Below are 13,195 nucleotides of genomic sequence, written 5' to 3' on the forward strand. Positions count from 1 at the left end.
TTGTAGGTCCATGGACCAGCCAGTCAGCATGTCAGTAACAGCACCATGACAGTCAGTACCCCAGCCCCCTCAATCCTGAGCAGGGGGCCAATTGTTGAAGACCACCGGGATGAATACAGGAAAGAAGCACTAAGGAAGGGCAAATGTCTCTCTATAGGCATTCAGGTATTTATGAGATAGCAGTGGAGGTGGAGAGACACAGATAAGGAAATAATGAGCTGTAGTTATTTACTCATAATGTGTATCCATATTTCTGCATATTGATTTCTGCTTACAAATTTGCTTTACATAAAAAGATGACTGAAAACACCAAAGGAAGTTTCACCAAATACCTCAATATTATAATTAGTCTTGATTATTGGAGATTTATCCCATCTGATTTTAGGTGGATGGACCAGAGGAGGTTCCAGATCCAGAAGACCCATCCAAGTTCACTTCTGTAGGGGTGCAAGTGGAGGATGACAGAGGGTGAGGCACCCATTTTTCTTTACACGTCATCTTTTCTTTTCCTTTCACTAACTTTTTACTTAGTATATATTTAACAGTACATATGAATAAGGCTGGACATTTGGTAAGCAAGGTAAACACATTTATTTATGAATATAGCCTGTACTGAAATACTTGCCAGGTGCCCATATAAGCAGTTTCCTGATTATTTATGTCAGTGTGTGTGTGTGTGTGTGTGTGTGTGTGTGTGTGTGTGTGTGCGTGTGTAAGAATTCTGAATTGCCTGTAAATGTATGTGGTGCATGATGTGACTATGTTGACACTACCCTGGCAACTTGGTCTTTCCCTGACCAGTCCATAACTTTAGCACCTCAGTAACATCTGACCAGAGGAACACTGTTTAGCCACAACAGTATATGTTGGACCTGCAATGAACTGGCAGTCTGTCCAGGGTGTACCCTGCCTCTTGCCCAGTGTCAGCTAGGATAGGCTCCAGCCCCCACAACTGTTATGGATAAACGGTATAGATAATGGATGAATGGATGGATAGATGATATATTCAGTCAATTAAGTTATGTTACATCTAGTGTGTTTTCCTTCAGACTTAGATTTTAGCAGATTTGGAAATCTAGTTTAGTCATTTTCGGCTGTCGTTTCTCTCTCTGTTCACAAACACACACCCACACACTCATCTGCCAAGATTATCCTCTGCTATAAACTCTAATAATTGTTGCTGAGTGTATCAGCAAAGTAAGATGGCCCAGACATCCTTCTTCTCATCCACATCCTCCACAACCAGCTCCTAAAAAATCCTAGCTTTGATTAGATATGTAATCAATCTGTTCCTAAACCAGATGAGATTTACAAAATCCCAAGCGTGTTCTCTCATGTTCCACTTTGTACTCACTTTGTTGGAGATCCTGACTCTCAGCCCACTTCACACCAGCTATAAACCGCCCCAAACTGTGGGTGCTGAAGGTCATGGTCTCCTGAAGCCAACTCTCCTCTCCCTGAATACATGAAGATCAGGAACAGAATCATTGACAAGTTATTGTGGACATCCACTGAATATGTTTGACTTCCTGCCAATGAGCAGAACACAGCACATCTGGATGGCAGCACGTGTCACTCCGAAACTTGTATTTTCCCTTTTAGCATTAATGGTGCCATTGGCACTAACACACTCCATACCATTAGAGTTGTTGGCTTTTGAACTTGTGCTGGTAACAATCTGGGTGGCACTTTTCCTCTTTAGCCCTTAGGACATGCCATCGATGATTTCCAAAAACAGAGAGTAGGAGGGTTCAAGCAAGGGTAAAAGATTATGTTTAATCTTTGTTCTACACGCTGTCTTTGAGCTGTTTTAATTCAATATAAGTCCAAAAGGATTAGCAAATATCTGCATTCAGCTTTATTTACATAGGCATAAGTTTTCCCAGGGAGGCTGAGCAGTGTGATTGTTGAAGCACATTCTCCAGTGCTCCTTTTTTAATTGGCAACCACACCCCCCCCATTTTCCAGTCCACAGGTGCTGTTTCCTACCTCCATCTAACATTGAAGAGTCCAAGATGGCCCAACAATGTCTAGAGCCTTCAGCATGTCATCCACACCTGGCACCCTGCCACCAGAGTTTACACTAGAATTTTTTTTGATAGCCACTTTGTCCATTAATATTGAAGATTTCCGGCCGTGTAGAACAACTACTGAACATATGTTTTAAACAGCCAAAGCACAAACGTTATGAACAAACAATTTTCTTGATCAATAGGTAGGTCTAATTAACAGATTCCAAAGATTTTTGTCCTTGTCAATCATTTATATGGAGAAATAAGGCCCAGGTTGTAAAATACCAGTTATCATTTCAGTTGTGAACAATTTTTATTCATCACACAACCAGGCGATTTATTTGACATATTTTTCAATGGACAATTTAGTCAATGATATTTCATCTGCCAGACAACAATGCATGATACCATATGCCAGCTAATGTAAACTCTGCCTGCTACTGAGTTTTTTTCACTTTCAGAAACAGGAACATTGACAGAGAGAGGAGTATGATATGCAACAAAGTGAATGTTGTGTGGTGTGCACCTTAATCATTAGGCTATCAGGATGCCCCTGAAGAGCTGTTTACCTACCTCAGAAATCTCTGTCAGAGATATGGGATTCTTTTGAGTCTTCCAACTCCACAGGGGATGTGTTGATCAGGTTTAGGACTTCCTCAAAGTGTTTTTTTCCACTGCTCCACAATATAGTCAGGGTCAGAAGTTGTCCTCATCTGTTGAGCACAGCCCAAGCCCAGCAGAGTTACCAGATTTTCCTTGAGGCCAACTAAAGTCCTTCTATATGGCTTCAATTTCCTCCCACTTCCAGCCCTCCTTTCCTTATGATACCTTTCCACTACTTCAGGAAATCCAACCAAGCTGATAAGGCTTCTTTCTTTAGCTTGATGGTCTAACTATTTCTTTTTTTATATTCAGACAAAGGGGTAGAGATGTTTCATATGCGAAATATTATGAACCAAGGTAAAACTAAATGAGGAAAAAAGAAATAAATGCACACACCTAAAATGTGCATATGAACAGGAATTCGCTATAACAAAAAATTGACACACACAAACTGAAGAAACACAAGAACAAACAAACAAAGAGGGAAGTTAACGAGAAATGGATATGCAACCTATTAAAATGCACACTCACAGAAACAGAAAAGAAACCCAAGAATTAAACTAAAATCCCATATGAACAGTACATACTAGCAACAGAATTGGCATGCGAAAAAATACAAGACCAGGGAAAGAAAGCAGAATTATAAAGCGCGGTAGAGGGAATCTTAAAATCAGCTTAATTACTGAAAAGCAACATCACCAAAGATGAACAAAAAGCAAAAAAGAACAAAACAATCACCATATTACCAGCAGATAAAGGCAGAACAACAGTAGTTATGGACACGGAAGCATATGAAACACTAACCCTAACCCTGCTAAGACTTATTAGAAACAAAAAATAACAAAGAATGTATATGAGCACCTGATACCCACTGCAAGCATCACTCTCTAAATATATGGCACACCTAAAATACATAAGAAAGGCACCCCATAAAGCCCCATAGTAGACGGTATCAGATCGGTCACCTACAATTTATCAAAAGCACTAGCAGAAATTATCAAACCCATCCTCGGACTAACAGAACATTACTGCAAGAACTCAAAACAGCTGGCACATGAACTCAATAGCATGAAAATAGAACCAGATGAGATATTAATTTCTCATGACGTAGTGTCATTATTTACAAAAAATTCCCATTGACGTCACTTTACACATAGTACAGGAATGCCTCAAGAATGACAGGACACTGAAAAAATTCACAAACCTTACAGTCGATGACATATTACAACTCTTACAGTTCGTTGCCAAATCCACCCACTTTCAATTTAGAAATGAAATATACAGACAAAAAGAAACCTTTGCAATGGGAGATTCATTATCTGCAATAATGAGCAGTTTTTTTTTTTATGGAGAACCTGGAAACCAGAGCCATCAACACAGCACCCACATCATGCAGACCCACTCACTGGAAAAGTTTTGTAGACAACATACTGGAAAAAATAAAACATGGACACACACAAGAACTCACAGACCACCTGAACACCATTGACAGTACTGGAAACATTAAATTCCCACATGAAGAGGAAATAAACAGGACCATAACCTTTCTTGACATAAAAATCTACCACAAAGACGACGGCAGCATTAAAATCACAATATACAGAAAACCAACACACACAGACCAGAACCTTCTTTGGACATCTGAGCATCCAACAGCACACAAACTGTCAGTAGTCAGGACACTATACAAACGGGCCAGCATCATCATCACAGAGGACAGACAGAGGGAGGAACAACACAGCATGCAATTACGCACTGCCAATATCCAAAATGGGCAATGAACAAAGAAAAATTGCAAGTCAAAAACAAAGAACAAAAAACAAAAGACAGAAGAAAAACACAAACAAAAAAACATAGTGACCCTACCATAAATCCGGGGGATAAATGAACCCATACAAAGAATCATGAAAAAACACAGCAGTAAAACCCCATACAAAACTGTAACAGCTTCTGGTTCACCCCAAAGACAAAATACAAGAAGACAAAAAATGCAATGTAATGAGATACTATAAAAATCATGTAAAAAAACATATGTAGAAGAAACGGGAAGAATGTTCGGAACATCTCTACACATAAGTCTGAATATAAAAATAAGAAATTGGCACCAAAAATCTTCTTACCACAGCTCCAAGTAGCTGCCCCACAGTGGTTGCTTTAAATATGGCTTGACATGTCGAGGACAGGGAGCCTTAGCCATTTGTTCTCAGTTCACCCTCACTACACATTTGGGTTTACTGGGTCGTCTAGCAACAAACAAGGCACCAGTCTGGTTCAAATATGACAGGCCATTCCTCCCAATTACTACCATGAGGTTTTTCTATCATTTCCCACACAATTGTTGATGTCTTCCAACAGAACCATAGAGGGCCAATACCCTTTCCAGGAAGGCTGAATACTCCACATTTCTCTTTGGTGCATAGGCACAAACAACAGTTATAACCTTTCACTCAGTGACTCATAGCCACATAGAGACAACCCTCTCATCTCCAGTGGAAACTAAAACTTCTAAGGCTTCTAAGTAATCTCACACTTCACACAGGCAATTCCAGAAAAGGAGAGAGTCCAGTCCCTCTCCAGGAGTGTTAACTGAATAAAAGTGAGCCCAGTGAGCTCAATGGAGCAGATGGCACTGCTCCATCTCCCACATTAGCTCAGGTTCCTTCTCTGTCTGAGAAGTGATGTTCAACATTCCTAGAACCAGTATATAATGTGAGAAGTCAGCACACCAGATCCTTGCCTTTGCCTGCCACCTGACTGTCAGTGCACCCAACCCCAATGCCTATCCATTTGGGCATGAGGGCTCACAGGGCATCGGCTCCACGTAGCTCTATGTAGCTCGTGCAGGCCTCATGGGTCAAGGCCAGGCCACCAAGTGCTTGCTGGTGAGCTCCTCTTCCAGGTCTGGCTCCAAGCAGGGCCCCCTGGGTTTCCTGTTCTGGGTGAGGTGCTGCATCTCCATCATTGGCGATTTATTTATGAATCAGTCTGGCCCCTCATGTGGAACCAATTATTTGTGGAGACCCTACCAGAAGCTATTACCTTGACAATACAACTCCCAGGGTCACAGGGAAGCAGAAGTGGTGGTAAAATAACGATCATGAGCAATTATCGTCAACACTGTTCAGTAATATGCATATGTGACAAATAAATCATTTAATCATGAATATTAAAATTGTTTTACTGTTTGTTTTCTTCTGGTGGTCAGGTATCGCAGGTTCCAGCGCTCCAACAGTGTTACAGCAGCTGTACAGGTGAGCCTCCACTACTGCAGTTTTGTTACAGTCTGCTCAAGTCATTATGCCCAGAAAGGGACCTACAATATATTTATTTCTTGTCTATCCACTGCTAGTTAACAAAAATATCTCACAACTGATTTTTGATTAAATTCAGTGGGAAATAGGCTTGTTTGTCATTATTTGTATTTTGAAATCCAGAATCAGTTGGCAGTCACATGTTTCATAATATAATCATAATCTTCAAATCAAGCAATTCCTGAAAATATTTTTCTTGCCTCTAAGGGTAATGTAAGAAGTGTCTTGTAAGCTCATTTGGGTTGGACACCTTCACTTTGACTAAAAATATTGACTAATACCTCAAGGTCTATTGAGAAGTGGGTCTGACTATCCTTGGGTCCTTTTTGGATCAGGTGTCATTTCTTAAAAATGTATTTAGAAATTTATCAGGTTGGGATAGGTTTTCCATGGGTCAATTTTGGACACTGGAGAATTACCACTATAGGGGGGACATGTAACATCTGCCTAGAGAGAAACAAAAAGTCATTTTTGAGTATCTACCATCAGGGACTTCAATGAAATACCCTATCCATCAAACAGCAAATTATATGAAATGGCTCATACAGTGGTTAACTCTCAAAAATAAGCATTCAAACACTGCAGGATTTATTAAACTATGTGTTGTACTAAAATGATATTCTTACACTACAACAGTCTTACAACAGTGATCACACCTTTGCTAAGACTACACAGTCCTCTAAACTGTCAATAGAAAATGTTAGGAATTAGACCCTATCTAAAATGGTGTCTCTCTTTATCAGCTGTGGACAGAAAAGATTAGCTTTTAGCAATGTTCAGTGGAAAAAGCATTCTCAATTATTTCTCTAATGTGCAGATCAAAGGAGAGGGCAGGGTCAAAAGTAACATAATGTTGCTTAAGTAAGTTAGTTGACAGTCAAACTTTGAGAGATCATATAGTTGTTAAGAGGCACTGATCCAATTGATTTTAATGCCAAATAGGGCCAGTGACCAGCAACTAAATATAGAAAACTATGGCATTCAATTTTATCACAGTAGCCAAGCAAGCTTTTAGTGCTCTAATGACAGTGTGATTATCTGCCTTTACAGGCACATAAAGCAGAATATCTTCAGTGTATCCATGAAAATGACTTCTTTGAACAGAGCCCTGAAATATGTAAAGGTTGTGATGATGTATGTCCTGGTTGTGATCAAAATCTTCATCTCCCCCTATTTAACACACTGACACACAGATCTGAGACCCATGGCAACACCATTGCACTTTTACCCTGCTCAGTTGCCTGTAGGTGTGAATGTGAGTGTGGATGGTTGTTTATCTATATATGTTGGCCCTGCGATGAACTGGCGGCCCGTACAGGGTGTACCCCACCTCCCAATGTCAGCTGGGATAGGCTCCAACCCAACCTGAACGGATAAGCGGTATAGAAAATGGATGTGCAACCAAAATTAAACAGCAAATGCATTTCATAGGAAACGTAAGCACCGGCTGTATTATGTCCAGAGGCAACACATTTTTGAATGAATACAGTGTCACATTTATTAACAGCAGCTGAATCACCAGGAGGTTATAGAATTGGCACACAAAATGTACAATTGTCATATCAGAGACCAAGGTTTCCATCCAGAGTCTTGTCTGTGGTTTAGACAACAAAAGCACTTAAGGTGAATGACAGGCCTGTGAACTTTTCATGTATTAGACCAGACCACAATTTTTCCCTGACCTTTCCTATCTTTCGTAACCAATTGCTGTGAGTGGCGAGACGTAAACATAAAAAAGTTTAATAACGCTGTGGTCTGTGAACATTTTATTGATACATTCAAATTAACATTATTTTATCATTATGTTAATAGAAAATATTATCTAGCTCCACAAAACACATTTACTGTTGCAGTTTATGTTTGTATAGAAATGTAATTCCTAGGGTTGGTATTACTCAAACAATGACTTGTTCATTCAGCTAGTAATTAATTAATTTATTTATTATTCCATCCAGGCAGATCTGGACATGCCCGACTTGCTGGACACCCCTCTGGACTCCCCGGACACTGACTTGGAAGTCCTGTCATCTGGTGCCATCTCTCGACAATACTCCCGTGATGCCGCCACCTCCACCGTCAGCATCCAGGGCTCAGGGAACCACTACCACGCCTGTGCCTCTGATGACTATGAGGATGTGGGCTTCGACCCATCGATCCTCCCCCCTCCAGACCCTTGGATAGACAGTGTAACAGATGATCCACTTGATGTCAACTTCAACAGCTCTACTATACTGGAGGTATATGTGAGTTTATTCAGTGATATTATAAGAACAGGCCCATAGGCCTTCAAGACAGCATTAATTTCATACATATACAGTCGTCATGCCAGAAATGTTGTTGTCACACACTAACTAATTCCAGTGAATTATTACATTTTCCATGCTTTACAATGTTAAGCTATAGTTAAAGTTGTGTTTGCAGTTAGAGTTGCGTAGTTTGTGCATTTGATTCAGCATCAGAGCTTTCCTTAGCCTGGTTTTCAGCAGCATCAGGCAGCTGTTTTCAGACAGCAGACACTGACTAGCTGGTGAAACATTTATCAGCTACAGAGACAGGTATTTATTTGGAAGAAACCAAAAACAAAGCTAAAAGAGAGTGACTACTGAATATTCATCAGGTGTCCTGATAAATGACACCAAAAGAATATCCATGAGCATTGTTGGCTGAATGTATAAATAAGCAACTGTTTTTTGGGTTTTTTTTTTTTTAACAAATTTGCCTTAACGACTATATCAGCTGATGAAATGTCAGTGTCTGTTTACATCCATCATGTATATGTTCTGATGCCCAATGCCCTCAAATTTAATCCGTCTTTAAAATTCCCAGTGCTAGAATTTCACATGTCTGTCATATATGTGTGTGTAAGTGTAAATAGATCTCATCTGGATCCTAGATATGAGACACTTGTGATGAATGTCACTCTAGGGCAGGGGTGGGCAAACTTTTTGGCTCAGGGGCCACATTGACTCTTAAAATTTGACAGATGGACCAGGCCAGCGCCAGATGAATACATAAACATAAAAAAGGCATTACAGTGTTAATACTTACATTCACTTTTAGTGGGAACAGTGTAGTTTATCACCCTTTTTTGCCAGTGCATCGAAGTCTGGTGTTAGTTTTGTTGTGGCAATTCTCAGAACAGATCTGAGGTGTTCATCACTCAACTGTGGGGTGCTTTGTTGGTGTTCATCACAGTAAAAGTCTGTTCACACACATATGTAGAGCCAAACAACACCAGCATCCTCTGTGCCATCTTCTGGATGTTTGGAAATTTGGCTGCGCTTACTAAATCGCAAAACTCATTCAGTTTAAGAAAGCTGAACTTCTCCTTTAAGACCGTGTTACATTGGAAATCAATCAGTTCCAACTGCAAGTCCTGTGGCGCTGTTTCAGGGTCTTGTGTGAAGGGAAATGACACCAGCTGAAGTGACTTGTCAGTTTTTCCAAAATCAGAGAACCGATGGCAGAATTCTCCATGCAGGTCATCCAGTGATATTTTTTCACATGTCGAGGGGCCTCTTTCAGCATAGCCAGTGTGGGGAAATGAGCGAATGACTTGTTTGACAGTTGCTTTGAAAATAAAGCTAGCTTGGTTTTGAAAGGCTCTGATGTTTGTGTACATTTCATGCACAAACTGGTCTTTCCCTTGTAGCTTCACGTTCAGCTCATTCATGTGTGTCAGTATGTCTACAGCAAAAGCTAAATCACAAAGCCAATCTGTGTCACTCAGCTCAGGAAAATCGACAGCTTTCTCAAGTAGCTCCAAAAATGAGGTAATCTCCTGTTTGTGCTCCCACACTCGTTGACATACGCAAGTAAGCAAGTCCTGGTGATCAGTGTCACTCTTTGAGAAACTCCCCTTTGGAGAAAGGTTTGCTAGTCTTTGCTAATTTGAATGCCAATAAATAACTTGACTTCGTGCTTGATTCTTGGATGGCAGTTTGTTGGATAAAGGTGTTTTGCTGAGCCTGCAAACTAGCTGCCAACCTCTGAGCGGTAGCTGTCCGTTCTTGCGTTGACTGGTTGTTAGCATAATTAGCATGCTTGGTGGAAAAGTTATGGCTGATGTTGTATTCCTTTAAAACCGCAACAGTTTCTTGGCAAATAAGACATTCAGCCTTTGACCGAACTTCAGTAAAAAAGTATTTAGTTGTCCATCTAAGCGCAAGCGCCTCAGTCCTGACCGCATCACTGTCGTGCTCAAATGATGTTAAAGCACATCCTTGAGTTTAATATTGCGATTATACAACTATTACCAACAAAGTAGTACAAGGTATAATCAAAATCTGTTCATGTTGAATTATTAATTGAATTATTGAATTATTGAATTATATTATTAATTAATTATTATAATTAAAAGGTTTTGGCGAGTATTTTTCCCGTTTCCATGGAAATACATGGGGTCTGACTATTAACTGGAACACAATCAGTCACGTCAGTGAACTCCTATGTGTAATGGAACCGAGTTTACCACTACGGCAAATAATCAGACCCTCAGTAATGACCTAGCAACAGAAATGATTTTCTAGTCCCAGATGAGTGAACTCTGAGCTGATGTTAATGCTTTATTGTGGTCTTGGAATTGACCGAACTAAATCAATAGCCTACTGCACAAGCAATATTAATATTAACCTCTAGGTTAATATTGCTTAATTAAACACTCTGCACTCACTGTCGACTTTTCTTTTCTTTGGCCCACTCGTTGCAGATGAGTTCAGAGCAGTAGCAGAGTAATGACAGAGAGTAGCCCAGGCTCCGCAAAATCATATCAATGTGTCACTGTGCCTAATGCGCCACCCGGTGGAATGCCAGGCATTACAGGACAAGATCAAATGAATGCAGTCATAATTATGATATGATATGATTTGATTTGGGCAATTCTGTTCCAATCTTCAGCGGGCCGGATTAAAAAGATGGGAAAAAACAGGACGGATGTGGCCCGCAAGCCGTAGTTTGCCCACCTCTGCTCTAGGGCTTGTTAACTGAAATAGAACAAAGTATTTTAAAACACTAAAAGAAAATATCAAATAAAAAAGGAAGACATACACTTACATATTCACATACACAAAATAGACAAAGAGATATGTGCAATATATACAAAATGAATGGTAGTAGCAACAATGAGGGTAAATCAAAGTTAATGGTATGGTCATGTGAATTAGGAGGCCAACATAGCAGAACAGTTAAAAGCAAATTTCACAAATGCAGTGCCATGTATGGGGCAGTGTATAGCACTAGAATATGTGTAACATGTAGAACCGAGGTATGTGCTTGCTTACAGTGGTGCGCAGAGGATGCAGTGTGGAGTTGAGGAGTCTCAACTGATGAGGGAGCTACTGGCTGCCGCATCTACACACACTGCCATCTTGAAATGCATAGTAAAAGTATCATCTGCAGTTTTTGTAAAGCAAAGTTATGTTCACATTTATTCTTTATTATTATCTTTAAGCTGTGTCAGTATCATATTAAGAGACCACAATCATTTAGATAATATTAACACTGCTATCCTGTCATGAGATGGGTTCATTACTTATATGGGATTAAGTCAAGGGGACATGACGTTAACAGAACTAAATGAAAGACTATTCAGCAGATCTAGAGACCTGCTAAACCCTAGTGCAGCATGTGAGCACAGAGTGAGACAACTTTTCTGCAACTACTAAAATGTACTACATGTTGTCATGCCAGTAAAATCACCCCCACCCCCACCCCACCCCACCCCACACACACAGAAAAAAAAAAAAAAAAACTTCTCAAACTATCACAAATCATGCTGATGAAGGTTTTGTGAACAGAAAATGTATTTTGTTTATTTAAGTAATGTATTTTACCGACATTGTGATGTTGAGATCAGGGCTCTGTGGGGGTCAGACCATCTACTGTAGGATTCCTTGCTCGTCTTGTCTCTGACGATAGTTTTTTTATGATGCTGACTGTGTGTTTGGACTCATTGTCCTGCTGCAGAATTAAACTGGGACTGATCAGACACCTCTCTGATGCTACTGATGAAGGATAAGAGTAAAAACATCTTAAGTGCCCTAAGACATGCACAGTACTGTACATTCCTCATAAGGAATTACTAGGTGAAAATAGGTGGCTCTTTTCGATGAGTGTCCTTTTAAATTATGCCCTTATTTATTTTATTTATTTATTATTTATTTCCTGTTTTGTATTTCTTTTTGTGCAATATATATTCTGAAATGCGCAATATATTTTACATTTATAATGCTTATGTATGATGCAGCCCACTATGTCGGTTTACTTGTGTGTGTTTTTCGTTTCTTGTGATTTGGATTTGGATTTGGATTTCAAAACTGAATTGGTAATTGGTAAATAGTAAAGTTGTCTGAATCTGAAACAACATACTCTTTCACATCCCTTGCAAAGCTCTGCTATAAAGCTCCTATTTGCATTACTGTCAGTTACTATCACACATTCATTATTCATCTGTGTTTCTACTTTTATATATCTTTTCACCACTTTTGCTCAACTGGAAATACAGACACAGCAGCACATAAGTGTAACGTGGCTGCATACTGTAAACTAAGACTACTTAATGGTGCAGATGCCCCCTTGCATCTTTTCCAAAGGGCCTCTAAGCTTGCCAAAGTGCCTGTGTGAGTCATTGTAACCAGAAATTAACCTACTAAAACAGTGATGTTTTTATGTATATATGAGTTTACGAGTTCACAAAATAATAAACCAAAACAAAAAAATTGTACATGAAATTTGGGGGGTGTTGAGTGTCCATTAATTTGCACAACATTACTGTGGATCAAACAGATACTCAATTGATCAGTCCTTCCAGGAACTTTTGATCTTGAAAATCTAAGTATACTGAATCACAATAGGTAATGCAATATTAACTCTAAGAAATACAGTACATGATTTTTCCACATTATTTGCTGTGATATATTATTATGAATATACAAATTGCCTGTGCAATGAGGTGTGTCTCTACATGTTGTTAAAGTCTGAATGTTTGATTGACAGGTGGTGCAGCGTTCAGTATGTCAGAGAGATGGGCGCTGGTTTCTGAAACTGCTGCAGGCCGAGACCGACCGCATGGAGGGCTGGTGTCGACAGATGGAGCTGGACCAGCAGGAGAATGACCTACCTGAGGATAGTATGTATTTCGATGTGTGTTCATAATGTCTAGTATTTTTGTTACTTTGTAAGAAAGACATGTTGTTTAGTAGTCTCAGTATGTCTTGTGTCTTAAGATAAACTGCATCATCACAACTTATGTTCTGAATAAAAAAAGGGTTT

At 39.6% G+C, this 13,195-nt stretch overlaps 1 protein-coding gene across 4 annotated transcripts in view; it reads left to right on the forward strand.

Annotated features, from left to right (window-relative positions):
- Positions 1-13,195, forward strand: part of LOC108896752 (disks large-associated protein 1) — a 119,068-nt gene that overhangs the window by 91,926 nt on the left and 13,947 nt on the right. For 3 of the 4 annotated variants that reach the window (XM_018695992.2, XM_018695995.2, XM_018695996.2), the window contains exons 8-12: positions 7-165; positions 386-468; positions 5,821-5,866; positions 7,882-8,169; positions 12,920-13,052. In XM_018695992.2, coding sequence (XP_018551508.1) covers positions 7-165; positions 386-468; positions 5,821-5,866; positions 7,882-8,169; positions 12,920-13,052 — 709 coding nt within the window. The remainder of the gene's footprint in view (positions 1-6; positions 166-385; positions 469-5,820; positions 5,867-7,881; positions 8,170-12,919; positions 13,053-13,195) is intronic. The other variant, XM_018695993.2, reaches the window with a different exon arrangement.

This window comes from Lates calcarifer, linkage group LG4, assembly GCF_001640805.2.
Source record: "Lates calcarifer isolate ASB-BC8 linkage group LG4, TLL_Latcal_v3, whole genome shotgun sequence".
Classification (NCBI taxonomy): Eukaryota; Metazoa; Chordata; class Actinopteri; family Centropomidae; genus Lates; species Lates calcarifer.